This window comes from Rhinichthys klamathensis, unplaced genomic scaffold (genome assembly GCF_029890125.1).
Source record: "Rhinichthys klamathensis goyatoka isolate OS25496 unplaced genomic scaffold, OSU_Roscu_1.1 h1tg000491l_1, whole genome shotgun sequence".
NCBI lineage: Eukaryota > Metazoa > Chordata > Actinopteri > Cypriniformes > Leuciscidae > Rhinichthys > Rhinichthys klamathensis.
The window spans coordinates 1,151,472-1,174,372 of NW_026606977.1; the positions used below are offsets into that span (position 1 = coordinate 1,151,472).

The following is a 22,901-nucleotide window of genomic DNA, read 5'->3' on the forward strand; positions in this document are numbered from 1 at the left end:
TCCGTCTATGGAGAGTCCGTCCCCATAAAACATGAAAACCCAGCATATGTGTGTGTGTGTGTGCTGGATGAGTGTGGTTAACAAAGTTGTCTGATTGTTGTGACGTAGTCAAACACAGAGAATTACATCAAGAGCAGTCAATGAAATCATTTTGGCAAACAGACAATGGTCTGATGAAACGGTTCGAGGAGTGATGCCAGTGATAAACTTGCAGCATAATGAAGACAAAGAGGTACACAAATGACCAGGCAATTTAAACCATGGGGAAACAAATCTGGGGATTTCACAACATGAACTCTGAATTCAAAGCCAAGAGTCTGAAATGCATGCAAGGACAGAGTCCAAATAGTCTTAGTTCGTGCACAGAGTGTGACACAATTGCAGTGACAAATAATGGTATAAGGATCCTCACAGAAACCTTTCTGCTATTTTGCATTTCAAGAATATCTCATTTTCTTCTTATTCAATTATCATTACTGTTGAAGACGGTATTTGCCGCATGCTTGTGGAATTCACAAAAATATATACTTAGCTTGAACATCTTATAATATCATGCTAATAAATAAGACATGTCTCTTCTTGTTTAATCTTTTGTGTGCCCAAAAATGAATGCATCAAACAAATAAAGACCATAGAACCGTTAAAGGAATAGTTCACTTAAAATGAAAATTCTGTCATCATTTACTCACCCTCAAGTTGTTTCAATACTATGGAAGTACTATGGTAATGGTGTCCATCAACTGTTTGGTTACCAATATTCTTCAAAATATCTTCTTTTGTTTTCAGCAGAAGAAATAAACTCATACAGGTTGAAACCACTTCAGGGTGAGTAAATGATGACAGAATTTTCATTTTTAAGTGAACTATTCCTTTAAGTTGTGTTGTATAGTGATAATCCCAGTGATAGGGAGGCTTCCACCACGAGGAGGCGCTGCAGTTCTGCAGACTCCGTCAGCTCAGCGCCGGTAGAAGAAGAGAAGCTGCGCTGTTTCCGGGAGGTGTTTCGGCCGCTGGATGAAGCGCAACAGCTACATCCACTAAACCTTTTCTCAATCAATAACAATCAAAATTAGGTAAGAAATTAACAAAACCTACATAGTTAGAGCGTTATTATATAAGGCACAGTGCGTTTTTAGCGCGAGAGTGTACCAGTGCTTTCATAGATCAGTGTTGTACTCGGGATTACACTGACTCGCCGCAGTTTAACAATAAATATATTTGCTTACATTCGTGTAACTTAGCTGTATAATATATTAATGACTGCTACGGGTGTGTGTTAATGTGTCCCCTAACAATAAAGTACCATTGTATCTTCTGAAATATCACGGAGTACCATGTCAATACATAGGCTATATAGTAAATGATCTAGAACCACGATATTTTTTTTAAGGTGCTATGTTATCATATTTTACCATTAGTAGCAGTGTAAGTTAATTACCATGCTAAAATACTGAAGATTAGTACAGTTTGGTGTAAAGTTTAGCGCTACTTTTACTAATAACAATTAAAACATTATTACTTCTTAAATGTGCTGATACCTCTTTTGTCAGGCATAATTCAATTTATTAGCATAATAAATGAATACATATTTAATAAAATAATAAATATGTAAAATAATATTACTACTAATATTGTTATGATGATAATAATAATAAACTACCATTATTATTGTTATACAACATGTATTGTGTGTATATAATAGCAATAGTAATGACAACAATTGTAATATTATAAATCATTATTATTGTTTTATTAGCCTGTTGTTTAGAAGCATAATTTAAGTCTTAGAACATTTATTTTCCCAATTCCTTGATTCTCGTCATAGATTGTTTATTGTTTGTTATAATTTTTCCCCACACAATTCAATAATAATACAGATGCTCTGCACTTTATATTCCATAAGTTCTTGTGTGGTTTGTGACTGTGTATAGACTCTGATGGTGTCTTTTCCACAGTGAGGTGCGTGATGTCCAATCAGAAGCGCCCCAGTGATCCCAGTAGCTCTGCCCTCCTCGGCGCTCCTCCAGAGAAGAAGAAGGGAGGTGAGGATGGAGAGGGAATGAGCACTGGGTCAGGAGGAAGCACTGCTGTGGAAACCGTCATCAAACTGGGAGGAGGATCCAACCTGGTGAGAGGCTATTTTTGTGGGATATCATTTGAGCATTCTTTATATATATATATATATATGTATAAATGTCTTTTTTTAATATTTAGATAGGTTGGTTGCACTCCTGACTTAATTGTTTGTCTTGAATCTGTTGTGAATGCGTGACAGTGTTATGGAAAAATGAATTCAGAATTTGTTCACTTCTGACTCCTGATTCTTGGTCCCTACTGACACTGTTGTTCTTGCAGGAAGAACAAGATATAAAAGCCCTGCAGATCAAAAACAGGAAGTTGGGAGAATCCCTAGACCAAAGACAGGTAGATGCATAACTCATATATACAACCCTTTCATTATTTACAAAAACATTGAATAGAGTATTACATCATCATTACAATACATTCCATTTCCTACTGAAAAGTGGGACACACGTGTACATGCAAACATGGACTCTTCCTTCTGTGTTGATGTAGGTGATTGAGGATGAACTGAGAGAGATAGTCGAGAGGTTGGAGACTCGTCAGGCGACAGATGATGCAAGTTTGTTGATTCTAAACAGATACTGGAACCAGGTAACGTTTTTTGGGGTGTATTTACAGTCTATATAAGTTGAAATTATATTTCTTTCAAACGCTACTATTTTTTATTCCTGATTTTTGTTCCACCCTGCTTTTTCAGTTTGATGAAAATGTGCGATTAATTGTTCATCGCTATGACCAATCGGGGAGTGAGCCCGTGGAAAGCCAACCGCCGGAAGGGCGGAGCTTAAAACCTGGAACACCAGAACCAGATGGAGACTCGAACCAGGAGCGTGCAAAAGACAGAGGTACAAAATTTTCACCCAAAAATGAAAATTCTGTCATTTCCTCACCCTCAAGTTGTTCCAAACCTGTATGAGTTTCTTTCTTCTGTTGAACATAAAATAAGATATTTTGAAGAATGTATGTATGTATGTATGATGATTTGAGTCAAATATAATGTAAATGTAATATAAACCTGTAAATGGCGCTCTGTGTCCTGAGCCGTTGCTGGCCGCTGCGGAGAGATGTGTTGGAATTTTAAAGACATGGCGCTGCGCTTCTTGTCGGATGCGCAAGCCCTTTTAGGCATGCTAATCACTTTCTTACTAAATATATTTAATACTAAAACCAAATTTACCACGTGCTGAGAATTATTGCAACTCTTTAATAGGCCAAAATGTGATGTTGGACTTTCCCAAGGCCCTCTACTCTTCCCTGTTGAACCTGCAAGCTTGGCTTGAATTTGAATTTATATTTAATTTGGTGTTCTGAATGTCTTCCTAATCTTGAAAACTTAAACCTGTATCCTTAAAATAAAAAGGTATATTTTATTAATGTAATTTATCATGTGCAATTTAAATGAATTTGAGTGTTATTAAATGAAAACAAATAAATGTAGTAATTGATTTTTAAATAGACTTTATCTTCGCTCTTGGTTTTCATTTTTGGTTTTGCTAAAAAAAAAAAAAAATCATTTTGATGCATCACTACATTCTCGAGTTCTTTTTGCTTAGGGTATCAACACCTAAAGTTTAGTCTTGTGGCTTCAGACAAGACCGCAGTCCGTTTAAAAAATATATTTATGTCGGCATGAAACAGAAGTTCAAATAGTCCTTTCTTCCCTATTGTGACGTATGTATATCCGAGAGAAGCGGCTTTTCAAACCAGAACAAATGTAGGGCGGGGCTTGATTTTGTCCATGGGGAATTGATTGGATGGTTGTGGTTTGCTATTGGTGGATCTGATGTGAGTGACAGGTTGTCCCGCCCTCACGCCAGTAAACACATCATCAGAGAAGAGAAGAGATGATGCTGCAAGAGGGAGGGGAAGTTATTTTGATTAAAGATTACAACACATTCATTTAAAAAAAAAAAAATTCACAGATAAATAATTTATAATAAATAGTGCAATATTCCATAAAACCCCCCCCAAGAATTTCATGGTGACTAATAATTTCATGGTGATCATTACACTATAACAGCAACTTAGAGTTTCATGGTGTTTGAATTTAATATTGCAATTAATTCCCTCCCCATTTTCTCTGTTCTTTGAAGGCCAGATCTCGGTCTTTTCTAAGGGTCTAGTCTCGCCTTAGCCTGGTTAAAACCAGACCATTCTCAGTTGTAACTGAGTTATGGTCTGGTAAAGCGTCATAGACAAATCATTTCCAGAGGGGCGTCACCAACGGACGTCGCGGATAGACCTAAACCCAATCAGAGCGATGAAGGAGATGACGTATGCAGAGCGGCAGAAACATCTCCGAGTGTTGTTCTTTGCTCGGTTTTTAACGAAAATGAAACGTTCAAATCGCTTAAAACAGACGCGATAGCTGATTCGAACGAGTGATGTTCGACGGCGGCATCCATCTTGGTAATGCAGGCTACAAAATCTGCTTCAAAATCCCAGTGCTGTCGTCATCGTGTAAAGCCCGCCCCAACGTTTCTGATTGGTGCCGCGATTTCGACGGATTGGAAATGGGCTTGAATGAGCTCTTTGCCAGACTAACTTTCAGAGCAAATCTAAATTTGCCGGAAGTTGTCTGGGTTTTCCCAGGCTAGTCTCGCCTCTAACCCTGATGGAAACCTGTTCCTCTTGTCATGTTTCACACAGGTCAACAGGGGGAGGGAGTGAGCTCTTTTCTGGCCACGCTGGCCAGCAGCAGCAGCGAGGAGATAGACACAGAGCTGCAGGAGCGAGTGGAGTCCAGCTGCAAACAGGCCAGTCGCGTGGTGGAAATCTACGAGAACCTGAAGAACACGGTTGATCAACTGAAGAAGGATGTGGAGTCCGGAACAGGTGAGACCAACTCGGCGCAGCTCAACATCTCTTGTTGATCAATCCATCAAATTAACTTAAAAAACGAATGATGTTTTTATCTACTGTCTGTATTTAATGTGTGTATTCATGTGACTTCCTTCAGGTGGCAGTCTCTGGGACGCCGCTGTCCGCCTCAACACCCTCCTGACCAATGAGAATGAACGTCTCCGCCAACTGACCAACAGCCTCCAGCAGAAGCATAGCCACATGACCAGTGAGGTTGGTGGTTGATTTGTTGACATGTTCATCTGTTAACCTTGCCGTATTGCTCATAATGTACGTGTATGTGTGTTTAGTCTCGTTCTTTGGGCCGCGCGGCTAATCGTGCTGATAACAGGATCAGTGAGCTGCAGGGTCTTATTGAGGAGCTGCAGTGGGACATGGAGAAAATCAGACGGAGGGAGAATCGCCTCAACACACACCTCGCAGAGGTGCTGGAAAGGGTAAGCGTTTTTTGCCCTACAGTCAACATGAAATCAAAATGGACACTACTTACCATCTTAAAGGGATACTCCACCCAAAAATGAAAATTCTGTCATCATTTACTCGCCCTCAAGTTGTTGCAAACCTGTATGAGTTTCTTTCTTCTGCTGAACACAAAGGAAGATATTTTGAAGAACGATTGGAACCAAACAGTTGTTTGGCACCATTGACTTCCATAGTAGAAAAAAAAATACTATGGAAGTCAATGGTGCCAAAGTTCCAATCGTTCTTCAAAATATCTTCCTTTGTGTTCAGCAGAAGAAAGAAACTCATACAGGTTTGCAACAACTTGAGGGTGAGTAAATGATGACAGAATTTTCATTTTTGGGTGGAGTGTCCCTTTAAGGCCGATATACTTTAAGTACAATCAAAGAACGAACTGGTGTGGCATCATTTCGGACATAATAAGTTTGTTTGGAGTTCTTAATTATAATTGATAGTGACACGCTAATTGTATTACTGCTGCACAGGTATTTCAAACTTCTTTTTGCCCCTAAGCGTAGAACGAAAAAGAACCTCCCGGAATGAGTATATCGGGGCCTTTAAAGTCGGCGTTAAATGAAAATGTAATTTTTTTTAAAGAGATTTTTTTTTTACCTCTTTTTTTTTTTTTTTTTTTTTATATTGTAACCAATTTTTCTTGCCTCTGGTATTGAGCTATTTGTTCCGCCAACATGAGTATTCTTTCCGCAACTGATTTGGCTCACTGTCGCTCACACACAATCATTCTCTTTCTATGAAACCTGTAAAGCTCTATAGCGGTTGACCAGAGCGCTACAATTATTTCTCATTCAAACTATTATCAAATGGATTTCCCCACACATTTGGCATTTGTCCTCTGCGCGGCGTTTTATTCTTTCTGTGTTATCAGAAGTGCACACACGCGCAGCTTAGAGGGAACATTGATCATGACTGGATCTTCTGCTGAAAGGACAGACTTCTCTATTTTTGCATTTAGTTTGCTTAAGCCCTGCCCCTTTCTTACAGTCAGCTTCAGCTCATATTCAGATCTGTCTCCACCCAATCAACAATCAATGCAGAGAACCCGTGTCCCGCCCTACAAGCTTATCTTTTTCGATAATTCATTACACTAGGGGTGTAACGGTTCACAAAATTCACGGTTCGGTAAGATACGATACACTTGTGTCACGGTTCGGTTCGGTGCGTTTCCGATACGGCAAAAAGAAAGACTAACATCATAAGGAATGATACTTTTTAACTTTGAGCAATGATGGAGCTATACTTGACTTTTCTTAGGAGCATATAAAACAAAACAGCTCCTTGGACAAAATTGTAATATTGTAGTAGTTATAAACAAAGGTTTATTTTAGTTCAGATTAACATTTGAGGGCAGCAATTGTATTCATAATGTCAAAATAAAACCGACGTAATGTTACTTGAAAGCATTATAGCCTACTATTCCTGCCAAACTTCCATGGTTACAGTTAGTAGTGTTACTACAGTAAACCCATGGTGAATGCTGATCTGTGGACACCGGATAGTTCATTCATGGCACAATGTTTCTTCCTGGTTTCCACGTCAGCGCTGTTTGATCCGTTAATAACGGAGAAATGTGAATGTTTCTCACTATATCTCTCAGCGATGTTATTACTTCAGTGGCGAATTCAAATGTTTTCTTTACTGGATTTCGCTGTGTAATAACAGTGCTGATGATCAAGATCGGCTCGCGCTGCATTGGTCCAAACTGATAAACGGTCCGTCAACCACACAATAACGAGTAGCTCAGTTTCGTTCCGCTTACATTACATTTTCCATTTGATGTTGGGCAATGTTGTGGTCACACTCTTACATTATGAGCGCGCTTGCCACGCGTGACGCGCCTTCATTTGAAATAACGAAATTTTGGTCGGCAGGAAAAATGTTCCAACGAACCGTTCAGTTCAAAATTGCGTACCGAAAACCGAACCGAAAGCCTCGTACCGAACGGTTCAATACGAATACGTGTATCGTTACACCCCTAACACTCAGATGTGTCACAAAACAGAAGAAAAATTCTGTTGCTACTTTCATTTCAAACACGTTCATAGTCTTTTCGAGTATGATTGATTATCGAGTATTATTGATTTTTTTTTTTTAAAAGTTTTTCCTTTTCTGCTGATGTCAACTGGGCCAAAATTAACTTTAATAAATAGCCAAAGAACTTTTTAGTCTTCAATTTAGGCTACTGCTGTGTATAATACAGCCTTTCTTTAGTTACCAGCATTTTAATATCAGTTAACAGTAGTAATGTAATAAGGTTTACCGCTATAATAGCCAATGACAATGGATTTAAAAAAAGGCACTGGGATATGTCAAGATGTTATGTCAAATGTCAAAACATACTGACTCCTACAGACATTTGTGATAGTAAACCCATGATATAGTGTTGTTATTGTTTTACAATGTGGCGGACCTGATAGTGTGCTCTTCCTTCATAACCAGGTGAATAGCAAAGGTTATAAGGTGTGTGGCGAAGCCAGCAGTGTATGTGGAACCATCACGATCAACAAAAGAAAGGTAAATGACTAGTCATTTCCCGTGAACAGTTGGTGTTAATGTTTCTTATTGAATCTCACTGTAAACATGAAGGTGTTTGCATTTTTGCACACTGTAGAATCCTTCAAATGAGCATTGGGCTGGTTTAGTCCTCTAGCAGATGCATCATGTATATAATGTTTTTTTTTCTTCTTCTTTTTTTTAATTCTAGCCATTTTATACTATAATTGAAAAATTTGTGGTCGGTAAGATTTTTTTAATAAGTATTTTATACTCACCAAGGATGCATTAATTTGAACACAAATACAGTAATTTAAAATAACTTTTCTATTTAATTTGAATATATTCTAAAATGTCATTTATTCCTGTTATGCAAAGCTGTATTTTCAGCATCATTACTCCAGTCTTCAGTGATCCTTCAGAGATCAGTCTGTCTAATATGCTGATTTGATGCTCAATATTTTTTTATTATTATTATCAATGTTGAAAACAGTTGTGTTGCTTCATATTTTTGTGGAAACTGATACATCTTATTTAGGATTCTTTGATGAATAGAAAGTTCATAAGAACAGCATTTATTTGAAATACATATTTTTATAATTTTACAAAAAAAATCTATTAATTTAATGCATCCTTGCTAAAAAAAAAAAAAAAAAAAAAATTCACCCCAAACCTTTGAATGGTAGTGTATCTTTAATATTTGCTGACTTGCTCAACCATATATTGATGACACTGGCAGGTTTTTGCTATACAATATAATGTTATATAAATGTTGAATATTAAATCCTTTCTCATCTGTTGTTAGTTTGAGGAGATGGACAGTGAGTTGGAGGAGAACAGGGAGCTGGCGGAGAACCGGCTCAGTGAGCTCCAGAAACTCCAGCAGGACCTGCAGACAGTTTACCAGGAGAACAATAACATGAAGGTAAAGCCCTCGAGACCACATACACCATTAACTTGTTAGATTAATATGATGTTTATTGTGAGGCCTCCTGTTCAGGCAATACCTGATTAAATCTGATATTCAGAGGCAATCAACTGTTCAGCTCTTTGGAGTGGAAAATTAAAACCCCACAAGAAAGCTTCTTATTTAACACTTAAGACAGATACTCTGGAACAGAGAAAAACACTCCCTTAGTAATGGTGGGATTTACTGAAGCTTGCACATTATCTCTGAACAAAAAATAAATGTATAGAATATAATAACAAAACAATAGATAACCTTTGTGAATGTAAAAGGTCTGCACATTTTTAAAGATGTGGATGATAAAGTTATTGGCTCTCCTAAACATTTTGTGGTATCAGTAATGATAATAATGAAATATATCACAGGTTTCTGTGTTTTATGTTTTTCTAAACATTCTTAGGGCATTTTTACACCTGCCTCGTTTGAAGCATTTGCTTCAGGAGCTTTCTTAGTTCGGTTCATTAAGGCATCAAGCAATCATGCTCGTATTCACACCAAAACAATCGGCCCGAGATCACCTGAGCTAGGTCGTCTCGCCCTCTTGAAAATGAGCATTTCGTGGTAAGAAAGCAAGCCAACCCAATGGACCACCGAACCAAGCATTATCAAAATTCATAATGGGAAATGCGTTATGTAAAAATACTGCAGTGTTCGCTGTGAGGTTCACAGTGTGAGTGGAATATAAACAAGTGTACTCAGACCAGTGAGAGGACAGTTTTACTCACATGTGACTCGCATAAACACATTTTGGTAAGCTTTTGAAATGCTGCCTTGTGAAAAGCAATTCGAAACAAGGAGAAAAGGCAACATTGTAACAATACTGTCTGAATACACCCTTAGACTATAATATTAAGGTCACCGTCAAATAAACAGTATGCAAATATACAAAAAGAGGTGATTTTATAGACCAGTTTACTATACACTACTTTTTGACAACTCTATATTCAAATAGAAAACCTATTTTAAATTGTAATAATATTTCACAATTTTACTGTCTTGCTGAGCATAAGAGACTTCTTTCAAAAACATTAAAACATCTTAGCCTTAAAGGTTCTCTAAGCGATCCTGGGTGACGTCACTTCTTGTTGACGTTCGAACTATTGGCAAACAAAACGGAGGCTAGCTAGACCCTCCCTCCTCCTCATCCGCACACTAACCCCACAAACCACACCCCCAAACCCTTCTTGTCGGTCATTGGCTGGAACAGTTTGTTATGTTTCGGGGAGCGGGTCGCCGCAGTTTGTTTTTGTTGCTGTTTGTGGAGCCTGGGCTGTCTACAGAGATCGCGTTTCTTTACAGTGTGTTCAGGGGACAGGCAGCCAGCGGATAGTGAGGAGATGTTTGCTGTATGTGACAAAAAATGTTTTGGCCTAAAAAACGCGTGACATCGCTTAGAGCACCTTTAAACTTTTGAATGGTAGTGCACTACCGAATAATGTTGTTAGTCACTTAAGGGGCTTTCGCACCGGAGGATCCTTTTCACAGTTCCCTGAACTATTGGCGGAAGTACCCGGATTTAGGCGTGTTCGCACCGCAGGAACGATTTTAGTTCTAGGAACTCCATTTGGAGGAACTAATTTAGCTCCTACTACAGAGTCGGTCTAAACCAACACTTTAGGAACTACTAGTGACGTTAGTGTAAGCTGATTGGCCGAACGCACGCGGAACACCAGCACCCGTCATAAAAAAAAAAAAAGCTTTGTAAACACATGGATTATAGCCTATATACAAACTAACTTTACGAACATGGAAAACAGTGATAGATGGGCCTCTTAACCTTTACGCTGAGGAGAAAAGAAAATCCAACGTTCTTTCCCCCCACTTTGAGGGGACCAAGCGAAACATGATTATGTATTTCTGCTCAGCTAACAACACTGGACGTCAACCACACAGCATACGCTAATAACTTTATCACTGTCTCCTTTCTATGTATAACAGTTCTATATAATAACGTATTAGACTGGACTGTTAGACGGATCGTAAACTATTGAACATGGAGAATGCTAGCACTGTGTGCTCAGGCTCTGGCTGGCGTTCTCTGCGTCATCAAAATAAAAAAGTCACAACAACAAGCACGGCTTATGTCACTTCAGAGTTCCTACTGCCGGTGCGAATGCAACCAGGAAAACATTCCTATGGGAACCATTAGTTCTCGGGGAACCACCCTGATGGCTAGTTCCTAGAACTACCCGGTGTGAAAGCCCCTTTAGATTGATTAACAGGACGTGCATGGTTCTCTCTCTCTGTCAGTTGGAGTTGTTGTCCAGGGCTGAGGAGGTGGCCAGAGAGAGCGCTGAGTATCGCTGTCTGCAGTCTCAGTTCTCTGTGCTCTATAATGAATCACTGGTGCTGAAATCTCAGCTGGACGAGACCAAAGCACGGCTCAACACGACCAGGACCGCCCGCCTGCGCCAGCTGGACCACATGGAGGTACGTGGGGTGATGATGTGAATGAACTGGGAATTAAATGATGTTGAGGGTGGATGGCTGTACATCTCCTGATTCACAATCTGTGCATGTTATTGTCATTGAAGCATGAGTGGAATGATGATTTATGTGTGTTATTTCAGAACGACGAGGTGTCCTTGCAGCGTAAGGTCCGCACTGAAGTGATTCAGTTGGAAGACACGTTAGCACAGGTGCGCAAGGAGTACGAGATGCTCAGGATCGAGTTTGAGCAGACATTAGCTGCTAATGAACAAGCAGGTAACATTCCGTCGCTCTCTTTATAATGATGTGCTCATGTTTGTCTCTTTGTTAAGATCAGCCTTTGAAGTGAGTCTATAGTGCCTTCTCGTTCTTTCTCAGGTCCTATAAACCGTGAGATGAGACATTTGATCAGTACGCTGCAGAATCATAACCAGCAGATGAAGGGAGAGGTGGTCAAATATAAACTCAGACTGAGAGAGTCTCAGCAAGAGCACAACCAGGCGAGAACACAAACTTATTGCCTAAACAAGTATTAGAAGCAAATATTTACTCTAAAAGAAAATAAGTGGTTGCTGAAGTTTCTGTTGTGTCTTATAGCTCCGTGTTGCCAAAGGTAATGCTGCTGTCCAATCACAGTCGAGCACAGAGATGGATGTGAAGGAAGAGACCGCCTCCCCGCTTACACCTGCCCCGACGAGTGACATCACTGTGAAGACTGAACCAGATAGCGGCTCCGCCACACCCAGCACAACTGGTACACACTGTGTTTTTAACCTTTAACTGGGGGTGTTTGCTGAGGTATTAAACTATGTATTAAACTTCTGTGTGTATTTCGTCCTGCACCATTTGTGTTACGGATATGAGTAATACATCAAATTGTTTGGGTGAGGTGTGTTCAGCTGTGTTTACATTTTTGTTAACTTTTTATATAAGCCGCTTTCTAGCACTTATATATGATATATTTTCCCTTCAGGTGCAACGGTTAAGACTGAACCAGGTACGGACGCGGAGACTGCGGTGAAAGAGGAGGAAAAAGAGAAGGAAAAGGAGAAAGAAAAAGACAAGGAAAAAGAGAAGGAACAGAGAGAAAGAGAGAGGGTGACTCGTGGGAGTACTGGAGGCGTAGCGGTGAAAGAAGAAAGGGAGAAAGCCAGCACTAGCAGCAGCCAATCAGAAGACCTAGCAGTTGAACGCTGCACTGTGATTGGAGGACCTAAACGCAAGGAGGTGGAGCAGCTGAAAATAGTGCGGGTGGAGCTGAAGTAAGACATTCTGCTCAAAACGATGATTGCAATGATGAAAATGAGCATTTACATTTATTCATTTAGCAGACGCTTTTATCCAAAGCGACTTACAAATGAGAACAAAAGTAGCAGTTAAACTAACAATAGGACAACAATATGCAAGTGCTATGACCCTTCCCAGTTTAATCTAACGCAGTACGTGTACTTTTTATTTTATTTTTTATAAAGATATAGAATAGAAGATAAAGTGTTACTATTAATGGATCAAGTGTTGCCGAAAAAGTAGCGTCTTCAGCCGTTTCTTGAAAATGGCCACGGTCTCAGCCGCTCTGGTTGAGTTGGGCAGGTCATTACACTAGCAGGGAACAGTCCAGGTAAAGGTCCGAGAAAGAGATTTTGTGCCTCTTTGAGATGGCACCACAAGACGGCGTTCACTTGCAAAACGCAAGTTTCTGGATGGCACGTAATTCTGAAGTAATGAGTTTAGGTAGGAGGGAGCAGAGCCATTGGTTGTTCTGTAGGCAAAAGTCAGTGACTTGAATTTGATGAGCAGCAACTGGTAACCAGTGCAATTTTGTGAGGAGAGGAGTGACGTGTGCTCTCTTTGGCTCGTTAAAGACCACTCTAGCTGCAGCATTTTGGATCAGTTGCAGAGGTTTGACAGTGCAAGCTAGGGCTGTGTTGAAAAAATCGATTCACCAATTCTGAATCGATTTTGATATTAATTTCTAAAGATCGATCCGTAACTCAGAGGATCGATTTAATAATAGGCTTACATTTCCCCGTGAACTTTAACTTGCCGCGACTGGAGATCCCTGTATGCGCATTGAAAGGCTTTCACTCAGCGCGCACATTGTTACGACAACGGGCTTTGAGTGAGTGAGTCATTAAACCGTTCATTCAACGAACACGTTCAAAAAAGCTGATTCATTAAAAGAGTTGTAATGAAACAAGGTGTTAATTATTTTTAACTTTGAGTTCCACTTTTCAAGGCTCAGCTGAGCAGCAATGCGTCGCATGGGTAACGCTTAGCTGAAGCTTCACTCATTAGAAACCAATATGGCATTGATTCAATGCGTGACTCGCTGATTTTATTTCCCCGCGGCTTCCTCGCGCTGTGGAATGCTGACCAGCGCTGCTGCTGACGCGCATTTATGGTAAATACCCGTGACGTGAAAGTTAAAAGGATGATACGACAAATATTTCGCTTTCCTTTGACACGGCAACCTTTTTCACGAATACATATGACTTCAAAGACAGACGCAGGTAATCCGCACGCGCTCTGCCGATCTCTCTCATTCACTGTCTGTGCGAAGCCTCTGTAGGCTACACATCACCACGATAAACAGTCTTGTTTGTTATCATTATGAACTTGTTTAACATTCAATACACATCAATGAAGTTCAAAACAAGACGGGTATAGCCTTATAAAAAAAACGTGAATATCGCGGTTGCTGCGGTTACTTGCAATCCTCTGCGGTTGACTTGTCAGTAGCGCGGTACTACAAGATTGCGGTAATCGCGACAGCCCTAACTGCTGCTGGTATACCTCTGCGTCCTCTGTCGTCTACACCAGTGCAAGTTTGTAAAAGCAGTTATATCAACACTCTGGAAGGGGGATTGTTCTTTACAACCATCAATACTCCATTAATTTGCAGTTAAATGTCTATAATAATAGTATCAATATGTTGCATAACTACAGTCCTGTAATTCAGGTAACAGCTGAAAAAAAAGCTTTTTTCAAAAACACTTATCTAAATCTCGAAGATCGGATCAGATCGGATCGAATCAAATAATGATAATCGATTCAAGATCTTGAGAATCGGAATCGAATCGATTCTTGAAATTTGAATCGAAACCCAGCCCTAGTGCAAGCTGGAAGACCAGCCAGGAGAGCATTACAATAGTCCAGTCTGGATAGAACAAGTGCTTGGACAAGGAGTTGTGTAGCATGCTTTGATAGGAAGGGCATGATCCTCCTAATGTTGTATAAGGCAAATCTGCAGTTCTAGCAATGTGGTCTGTAAAGTTCAATTGATCATCAATCAAAACCCCAAGGTTCCTGGCTGACCTTGATGGAGTTATGGATGACAAACCTAGCTGAATGGAGAAGATGTGGTGTAGTGTGGGGTTGGCTGGGACCACAAGCAACTCTGTCTTCGCAAGGTTTAGCTGAAGGTGGTGGTCCTTCATCCAGCCAGAAATGTCTGTCAGGCAGGCTGAGATGCGAGCAGCCACTGTCGGATCATCAGGCTGGAATGAGAGGTAGAGTTGTGTGTCATCAGCGTAGCAGTGATAGGAAAAGCCATGTTTCTGAATCACAGATCCTAGCTACATGTTGGGTCTTGGACACCTCACCCCTCCACGACACCCTAAAGGACCTACCTGAGGTAAGACTTGACCCATTGTGGTGCGGTTCCCAAGATGCCCTTCGTCTTTAAAATTGACAGGAGGATCTGGTGGTTAACTGTGTCAAAGGCAGCAGACAGAGAACAGAGCCAGCAGGATGAGAACTGAGGATGTGGAAGCTGCTCTTGCCAGTCTCAGAGCTTCAATTACAGAGACCAGGGCAGTCTCAGTTAAGTGTCCGCTTTTGAAACCAGACTGGTAGATGTCCAGGAGGTTGTTCTGTTTAAGAAAGGAAGAGATCTGGTGGGAAACAACTCGTTCAAGTGTTTTCGTGACGAATGGAAGGAGGGATACCGGTCTGTAATTTTCCAGATGTGCTGGATTTAGAATGGGTTTCTTAAGCAGTGGGGTTACCCGAGCCTGCTTAAATGCTGTGTGAAAAATACCAGTGTGAAAAGTACCAGTGTGAAGAGAGGTGTTTATGATGTGCGTGAGTGTGGGTACAACTGAGGAAGAAAGGGCTTGAAGTAGATTAGTGGGAAGTCGGACAGGTAGTAGGGCGATTGGAAAGGAGTAGTTTGGAGACTTCTGCCTCTGAAAGCAGAGAGGAGGAGGGTAGAATGTGTGTGTTAGCTGGTAAGATGTGTGTGTCAGTTTGTGGTTTAGTAAATTGGCCGCTGATAGTGGTTGTTTTATTTATGATGAATGTGGCAAAATCGTCAGCTGTTAGGGTTGATGAAGGACGTTTGAGAAGGAGAGAGTTTTGAAAAGCATGCGAGAGTCAGAAGAATTGTTAATTTTGTTGTGATAGTAAGTCATTTTAGCAGTAGAAAAATTAGCAGAGAAGGAAGAGAGGAGGGATTGATAAAGACCATGGTCAGTAGGATCTTTCGCCACTTCCTCTCTGCACCCCTGAGTTTAGAACAATGTTTGCGGAGATTATCAGATAAGCAGGGGGCAGAGGGGGTGGCGTGGGCTAGCCTGGAGGAAAGGGGGCAGAAGTTGTCCAAGCAGGATGGTAAAGTGGAGAAAAGAGTATCAGTTGCACTGTTAGTAGTGGTGCAACGGATCATCATTGATCCGTGATCCGTTCGGATCAATATCTTCGGTTCGGCACACACGTGATCCGCGGATTGATTTATTAAAAAAAAAAAATTGTGCGCATGTGTTCAGTCCACACACAGTGTGGTCATGGTGAGCGGAGGAACGGAGGAGCTTGAACGCCCCGCCTCATTTAAATCCCCTGTATGGGAGCATTTTTGCTTCACTGTCAAATATAATGATGAAGGAAAGAGGTTAGTGGATAAAACCGTGACGGTGTGTAGTAGGGTGGCCATACGTCTGGATTTTGGCCGGACAGTCCGAATTTTAAGCCCCCTGTCCGGCACAGCCGGACACTCATTTGTCCTCCTTTTTGGAGTTGCGCTGAATTGGCCTATAAAAATCCCGCATATTGATAGCGGCTCCCTGATGCCCGCAAATTAGTTCAAATCTCCCGAAATCTAGAGCGCGCATGCGAGACAGAACATACTGTGCTCCAAACCGTGTAGCGCACGCACGGCAGAGAGGGAGAGAGCGAGAGACCTTGCGTGTGTGCGCACATGTAAGACAGAGAGCATCCTGATTGGCCTGTTTCGGTAAGTCAACCAGTCAACCCCCCTAATATTTCTAAAAAGAAGATATTATGCCTTGTGCACTTTAAAGGGTTAGTTCACCCAAAAATGAAAATGCTGTCAGTAATTACTCACCCTCATGTTGTTCCAACCCCGTAAGACTTTCGTTCATCTTAGAAACACAAATTAAGATGTTTTTTATTAAATCTGAGAGCTGGATCACTCCTCCATAGGCTTCTTATGGGATCGAAACTGACCGGCCCAAAAGTTATGAAAGACATCGTTAAAATAGTCCGAGGACTACAGTGGCTCAACCTTAAGTTTATCAAGCGACGAGAATACTTTTTGTGCGCAAAAAACAAACAAAAATAACGACTTTATTCAACTAATCATTTCCTTCTCTGTGGGGCGTGATATTTCATAACTTTTGGGCCGGCCAGTTTCGATCCCTTAAGAAGCCTATGGAGGAGTGATCCAGCTCTCCGATTTAATCAAAAATATCTTAATTTGTGTTCCGAAGATGAACGAAAGTCTTACGGGGTTGGAACAACATGAGGGTGAGTAATTACTGACAGACTTTTCATTTTTGGGTGAACTAACCCTTTAAGTTGATTTTATATATTTTAATTTAAAAGTGTTAATAAACAAAAAGACAAAACTTATGTTAATTTGTCTTGTCTTTTTTTTTTTGTTGCTGATCCGAAAAATGATCTGATGAACGAGACTTCATCAACTAGATTTCAGCTTGTGAGCACAGTAAACAAACACTGTTTCCTAGTAACTACAACTGCACTTTAAATCAAATGAGAAAAAGATACAAAACACTTAGTTACTATCACCTCCTGTTGCTTGACTGCTGCTTTCTGATTTGCAAATTCCCAAGTCTAAAGACTTTGGGAAGTGCTAATAATGATAATAGGGAAGCTGATGGTAATGATGCGATTACGAAACAGGAAAGCCCAAGAGTCCCAGAGGGAGATGAAGCTGTTGTTGGACATGTACCGCTCGGCACCGAAAGAACAGAGAGATAAAGTACAGCTGATGGCAGCGGAGAAGAAGGCGAAGTCAGAGGTACATAACCAAATGTACATGCATACACTATATAGAGCTCAAATTGTTGGAAGCAAAGTGGAATATCAGATTCATCAATGAAAAGATCTAGAGATTAATAGTTTATCAGAAGAGTTCAGAGTTAAAATGTTTATGTGCATGTTTGTGCAGGCCGAGGAGCTCCGTCAGCGGTTGCGAGAGTTGGAGGAGAGAGAGAGGAGAGAAGGAAAGAAAATGGCCGACGAAGAGGCTCTGAGAAAGATCCGCTCAGTGGAGGAGCAGATCGATATACTCAATAAGAAACTCTCTCTTGCTAAGCAGGTAGAGCTCAGATTTACACAAATATATGAGACTGACATTGAGTAATGAATGACAAACTTTCTTCTGGAAAAGTCTGAATCGGCCTCTATCTCTCTCTCTCTCAGGAGGAAGATGCTTTGCTGAGTGAAATGGATGTTACTGGCCAGGCATTCGAAGACATGCAGGAGCAGAACATTCGTCTGATGCAGCAGCTCAGAGAGAAAGATGATGCCAACTTCAAACTCATGAGCGAACGCATTAAATCCAACCAGATCCATAAACTCCTCAAGGAAGAGAAAGAGGAGCTTGCCGACCAGCTGCTCACACTTAAAACACAGGTGGGTGGGCTTTTGAGATGGATTGTTATCATGTTGAATGAATTCTTGAGTGAATCGTTTGGGTTATGGCAGGGGTTTTCAAAGTCGAAAACAGTGGCCCTCCCTTCTGACACAACGTACATAATGACGTCCCCCACACAGCCTAACCTAGTATTCAAGTTAGAAATACTAGTTTTATTAGTTTACCCAAACATGAAAGTTCCTTCATCATTCACACACCCTTGTGTCCTTCCAAACCTGTAAGACTTTTGTTCATCTGAGATATCTGTCCCTTCACTAACTGCGTTTACATGGACACTTATAATCGGATTGACGGCTCGATCGGACTAAAAAAACCTTCATGTAAACACCTTAATCGATCCGAATGAAATTTCGATCGGATTGAAAGGGGTGGGTTATCCCTTTTGTAATCCGATCGAGAGAACATGTAAACACTTGATCGGATTGAAAACCGAAACTGAAAGGACTGCACATGTGCAATGATGTTAAATAAACGTAATGACGTATAACGCTCGGAACGAGCTGTTTTTCCTGTTGAATAAAGTGTCATATTAATAAGTTTCCCATCATTCTAAAATTCTGATTTTACTCGCGCGTCTGTGAAGTAGGACAACGTCCCACCACTCCTGGTTTTGGATTCTCATCCACAGACGTCTGGTTTTGGCCGCGGGAAGGGGCATTTTTACTGTGATCTGCCCGGCAAAACGGTTAATATGCTCTAAATTATGACCAGAGACGAATTAATATTACGTCTGCTGTTTAAAGCAGCACTAAGTAGGAATTCCGTTTTTGTCAAACAGCGACCCCTAGAGTCGCTGTGGAGTACTTGTACTGTCGTGAATAGCACTCACGCAGAGATGGCTCGCACTCACGGCCGGATCCCCTCCCCTTGTACACCGGTACCTGTTCAGTAGGATGGACGCTGTAACGAGTGGAAATAAGGTATGGCCCCTTTAAGAGCTGCGCGCGCCCAAAACCACATGTATACAGCGCGGGGTTATTTCTGTTTGATGCTCATTTTATTAGAATTTTATCAGATCTGTTTTTTGCTGTAAAGCAATTCGTTACCTCGCGAGACCTGATACCACACGATACTTCCTAACACTGAGGCGGCCCGCCGGCCCAAAGTTGCAAGTGTGGTTTTGCGGCTCACAGGCACCAGGGGGGTGCGAGACGACCACCATTCAACACGAAATCAGTAATATAAACATTACAATGACTCCAAAGCTGTTCGGTTAAGGTAAAAAAGTTACTTTGTTCACCTTTAAAACAAATATAGAACCAATAGAGGAGAATATTTATGTGCGAACAGCGGGAAACTCTGTATTTTCGTGCAGTTTGCGCATGTCAAAAAATCAGATCGGATTTGAAACTTGTGACATAAGCCGCTTTCCGACCGGAGGGACTTTTGCAGTTCCTAGAACCTAACGTTCCTATAACCCTTTTTTCCGCGTGTTCCGACCGGACTAAGTTGGGGATTTTTTAGTTCCTCAGTCCGTAGGTCCTATAACTCTTTCAGTACCTAGTCTCGAGCGAGGACTTTTTTAGTTCCCTTTCCCTAGGTCTACGTTGATTGGTTCAACTTATAAGTCACGCCCACTGTCAACACATTTTCTTCACTGTCTGTTGCAATTCGCCTATGTATGCTATGCTAACTCATAATGTAAGACAAACATAACGCATTCAACCAGCTAATTGCTAATGCTTGCTAAACTTACCCGTCATTTTGTTTGCCTCCTGCGCTCTGCTCTTCTATCTTCTTCCATTATATAACTTAAGATCATATTACGCTGGAGCCTCCTTCTTCTGTGTTTCTCTGTACAGAACTCAAGCATAGTCTTTAAACGCCGCCGTTCGTACTCGTTATTAACCCCCTGGGGTCGGCTATCGCGCCGGCGCGATAGGCAGACTTTTTTTCTTATCAGTGCAAAAGAGACTCAAAATACTCTGTTGATTTTAATCTTACATGTAAGTGTTATACATCAGTCGATCCTGTTTAGTGTATATTATTTTTCTGTATACTCACAATAAAAACAAAGTGTTGTGCTTTTTGTCAAATGAAGAAAAATAAACATGATGCGAGTTTTGCCTTCTCTCTGTCAGTGCAGTCCATTCTGAAACGCGTCCGAAAAATTAACTCTAACTCTGCAAATACTTGTCACACAGGCACGAGAGATTTTTCTTTATGAAGCTTGAATTCTCTTCTTTTCAATGAAGTAATTTATATAAAAAACAAATATTCTCAGTTTATGTAATCTGTATGAAAAGAGAGTGCTGTCAGAATTTTTTTCCCCAGCTCATTACACTTCATTACGCGTTAATCTGACACGCCCACGGAGAACGCGCGCTATTCAAACGCAAATGTAGAGGAAAGCCATGACAACGCCCACATCAGCTGTTCCACCGCGGCGGTAAAATGTGGGGTGTATTTGCTACCTTTTACCGCTAAGAGGCGCTACAATCATAGACTCTGAAAAGTGTTCGTTTATTCTCTCTAATGCGTAATCTGCTGCTCATTCAGAGCGATTGAAAGCTGGTAGCAGATGAATTCAACAAGTGAAACGTAGTTAAAATAATTCATTACCACAATACTGAAATTAGGCTGAAATACTGAAATGAAATTGAATAAATAATGAAAACATAAAACATTGCAATAAAAACATTTAGGCTACATCAATGAAGCTTTACAAAAGCATAAGACTTTAACTCTAACAGCGTACAAACGGTGGCTCAGTGATCAACGCATCAACACGAGCTTCAGGGAGCTTCAATCGACCCGAGATCGAATCTCAATGTGGCATACATGTTGTTAACCGATGTTGGCCAACAGCGTTTATATTTTACCTTCTTGATGCTTAAATAGCTAACTGTTTATAACTGTTTACTTATTTAAAGTCAAGAGTTTTGTTTAATTATCATTACAACATAAATTTGCTACATTCCAGTAGAACCGCAGCCGCTGCACAAAGGACACAAACTGATGAAGGAAGATTGTCAGCCGATTGCATCAGAAAATGAAAATGAAGAAGCTCGTCTTTAGTCTGCTAAATTATTGTGTAATGTAAAAGAACACTAAAATTACTTAAGTTTGAAACCAAGTTCGAACATTTCAAGGTTTAAATAAAGTGTTTTTTTTTATTTAAAACAGGGTTGCATCGGGTTTAGAGTTTATTTCTTTTGCGATGCAAAATAAGAAACACTAGGCTAATATTATTCTTGCGACATTTTAAATTTGTATTGCCAAATAAATGACATTAAACAATTAAAACAGTAGGCCTACAAAACGAAAATTGTCCAAAGCAACATAATTAAATTAAAACATGCGTTTTTCTTTGCCTCTCTCGCGCTGAATCTCTTTTTAACAAGTTTATTTAGTCTCCCTCGCTCTCCATATGAAAGAGGAACATTAACACCTAGGCCTATTGTCCTGCGCGCACAGCACTGAACTGTCCCCCAACCCCCCACAGGCTATCGGAGTCTGAGGCTGATTTAACACAAAGAGAAGTCGTAATTCACACTTAAATCGCTATTCTAGACAGTGTTGATAATGAAGGAATTAAATGATTTAAGTTACATGTAGCCTAGTGAAATTTCTGTCATAAAAGTTTATTACTAAATATTTCATTATTTCAATAATTGATGAAATAAAACTGGTTTGGGCCAGCTTTTTCCAAGCAAAACTAAATATAATCTGAAAAAACGCATGTTCATTTGTTGTCATGAACAAAATGTTCAACTTAATATTAAATTCTACAGGGATCTTTGGATCCTTTCAACCAGGCATGCAATTTGTGAATTAAGTTTTTATTATTTTTTTTATTATTCAAATAAATATCGAACCACGGTGCTTCGTGGTAATGCTGCTAAATTAAATAACATGTAGGCCTATAGAATAATTATGAACTTAAATGAAACAATATCGCAACATTTCGACAAATACATTATTTGATCTGTTTTTACATTTTAATTCAGGGCGATTTAGCCTGCTACATTTCATTAGAGCGAGATTTTCACCCTTGTCATTTTCTCATTGGGAAGCGCTTACATAGGCTACATGTTTGAGTAGATCCTCTGTACCTCTCGTTTTCATATGGATTACATAATCAGATAACATTTATTAGCCTGAATATTTAGACATTTAAAGGCATTAGACAGAGCCGATTTCTTATAGTGACTGAGCTGAAGTGGCTTTCGGTTCATTTTTGTGACGCGCAGTTCCCGGAGACAGAGACGACAGATAAACTTTTGTCGTTAGCAAAAGTTCGAATAAAACCCGATTTTAGAAAAATGCATAGGGCCACTCGGCGTGGTCTGCCAAAACACTTAATTATAAACTTCAATATTTCATTCAAAATAATCTCAAAACGCTTTGTGAAATTTTGAAAAGCCGTGCATGCATTAAGGCCACTTGAACTATGGACAACTGAAACGCTGGTTTTGATTTTATTGTTTATCGTTGTTTAAACGTGCTTGTTCTGTTGCATATCTCTATTTTATATTTGATATGGTCTATTGGTGAAGTAGCCTATAGCATTGATTACTGTGGAGGGAGGGGTGTGGGGATTCAAATAATTCAGCAGAAGCAGGGATGTTTAGACCAGAAGGAAATCCCCGTCCCCCTGGCAAATCACACTTTACTTAAAACCATGTTTTTAAAAACTCTAGGTTGTAGGGAATCAAAAAAAATAAT

At 40.2% G+C, this 22,901-nt stretch overlaps 1 protein-coding gene across 2 annotated transcripts in view; it reads left to right on the forward strand.

The window, feature by feature from the left end:
- The first annotated feature begins 936 nt into the window (after window positions 1–936).
- rnf20 (ring finger protein 20, E3 ubiquitin protein ligase) overlaps window positions 937–22,901 on the forward strand; it is a 31,166-nt gene continuing 9,201 nt past the window's right edge. Inside the window, exons 1-18 of one of the 2 annotated variants that reach the window (XM_056237642.1) lie at window positions 937–1,073; window positions 1,956–2,128; window positions 2,356–2,424; window positions 2,578–2,676; window positions 2,783–2,930; window positions 4,735–4,920; window positions 5,045–5,160; window positions 5,238–5,384; window positions 7,867–7,941; window positions 8,726–8,845; window positions 11,138–11,317; window positions 11,458–11,593; window positions 11,675–11,817; window positions 11,915–12,071; window positions 12,291–12,579; window positions 17,477–17,594; window positions 17,745–17,894; window positions 17,999–18,211. In XM_056237642.1, coding sequence (XP_056093617.1) covers window positions 1,967–2,128; window positions 2,356–2,424; window positions 2,578–2,676; window positions 2,783–2,930; window positions 4,735–4,920; window positions 5,045–5,160; window positions 5,238–5,384; window positions 7,867–7,941; window positions 8,726–8,845; window positions 11,138–11,317; window positions 11,458–11,593; window positions 11,675–11,817; window positions 11,915–12,071; window positions 12,291–12,579; window positions 17,477–17,594; window positions 17,745–17,894; window positions 17,999–18,211 — 2,508 coding nt within the window. In that variant the 5' untranslated portion in view covers window positions 937–1,073; window positions 1,956–1,966. The remainder of the gene's footprint in view (window positions 1,074–1,955; window positions 2,129–2,355; window positions 2,425–2,577; window positions 2,677–2,782; window positions 2,931–4,734; window positions 4,921–5,044; window positions 5,161–5,237; window positions 5,385–7,866; window positions 7,942–8,725; window positions 8,846–11,137; window positions 11,318–11,457; window positions 11,594–11,674; window positions 11,818–11,914; window positions 12,072–12,290; window positions 12,580–17,476; window positions 17,595–17,744; window positions 17,895–17,998; window positions 18,212–22,901) is intronic. The other variant, XM_056237643.1, reaches the window with a different exon arrangement.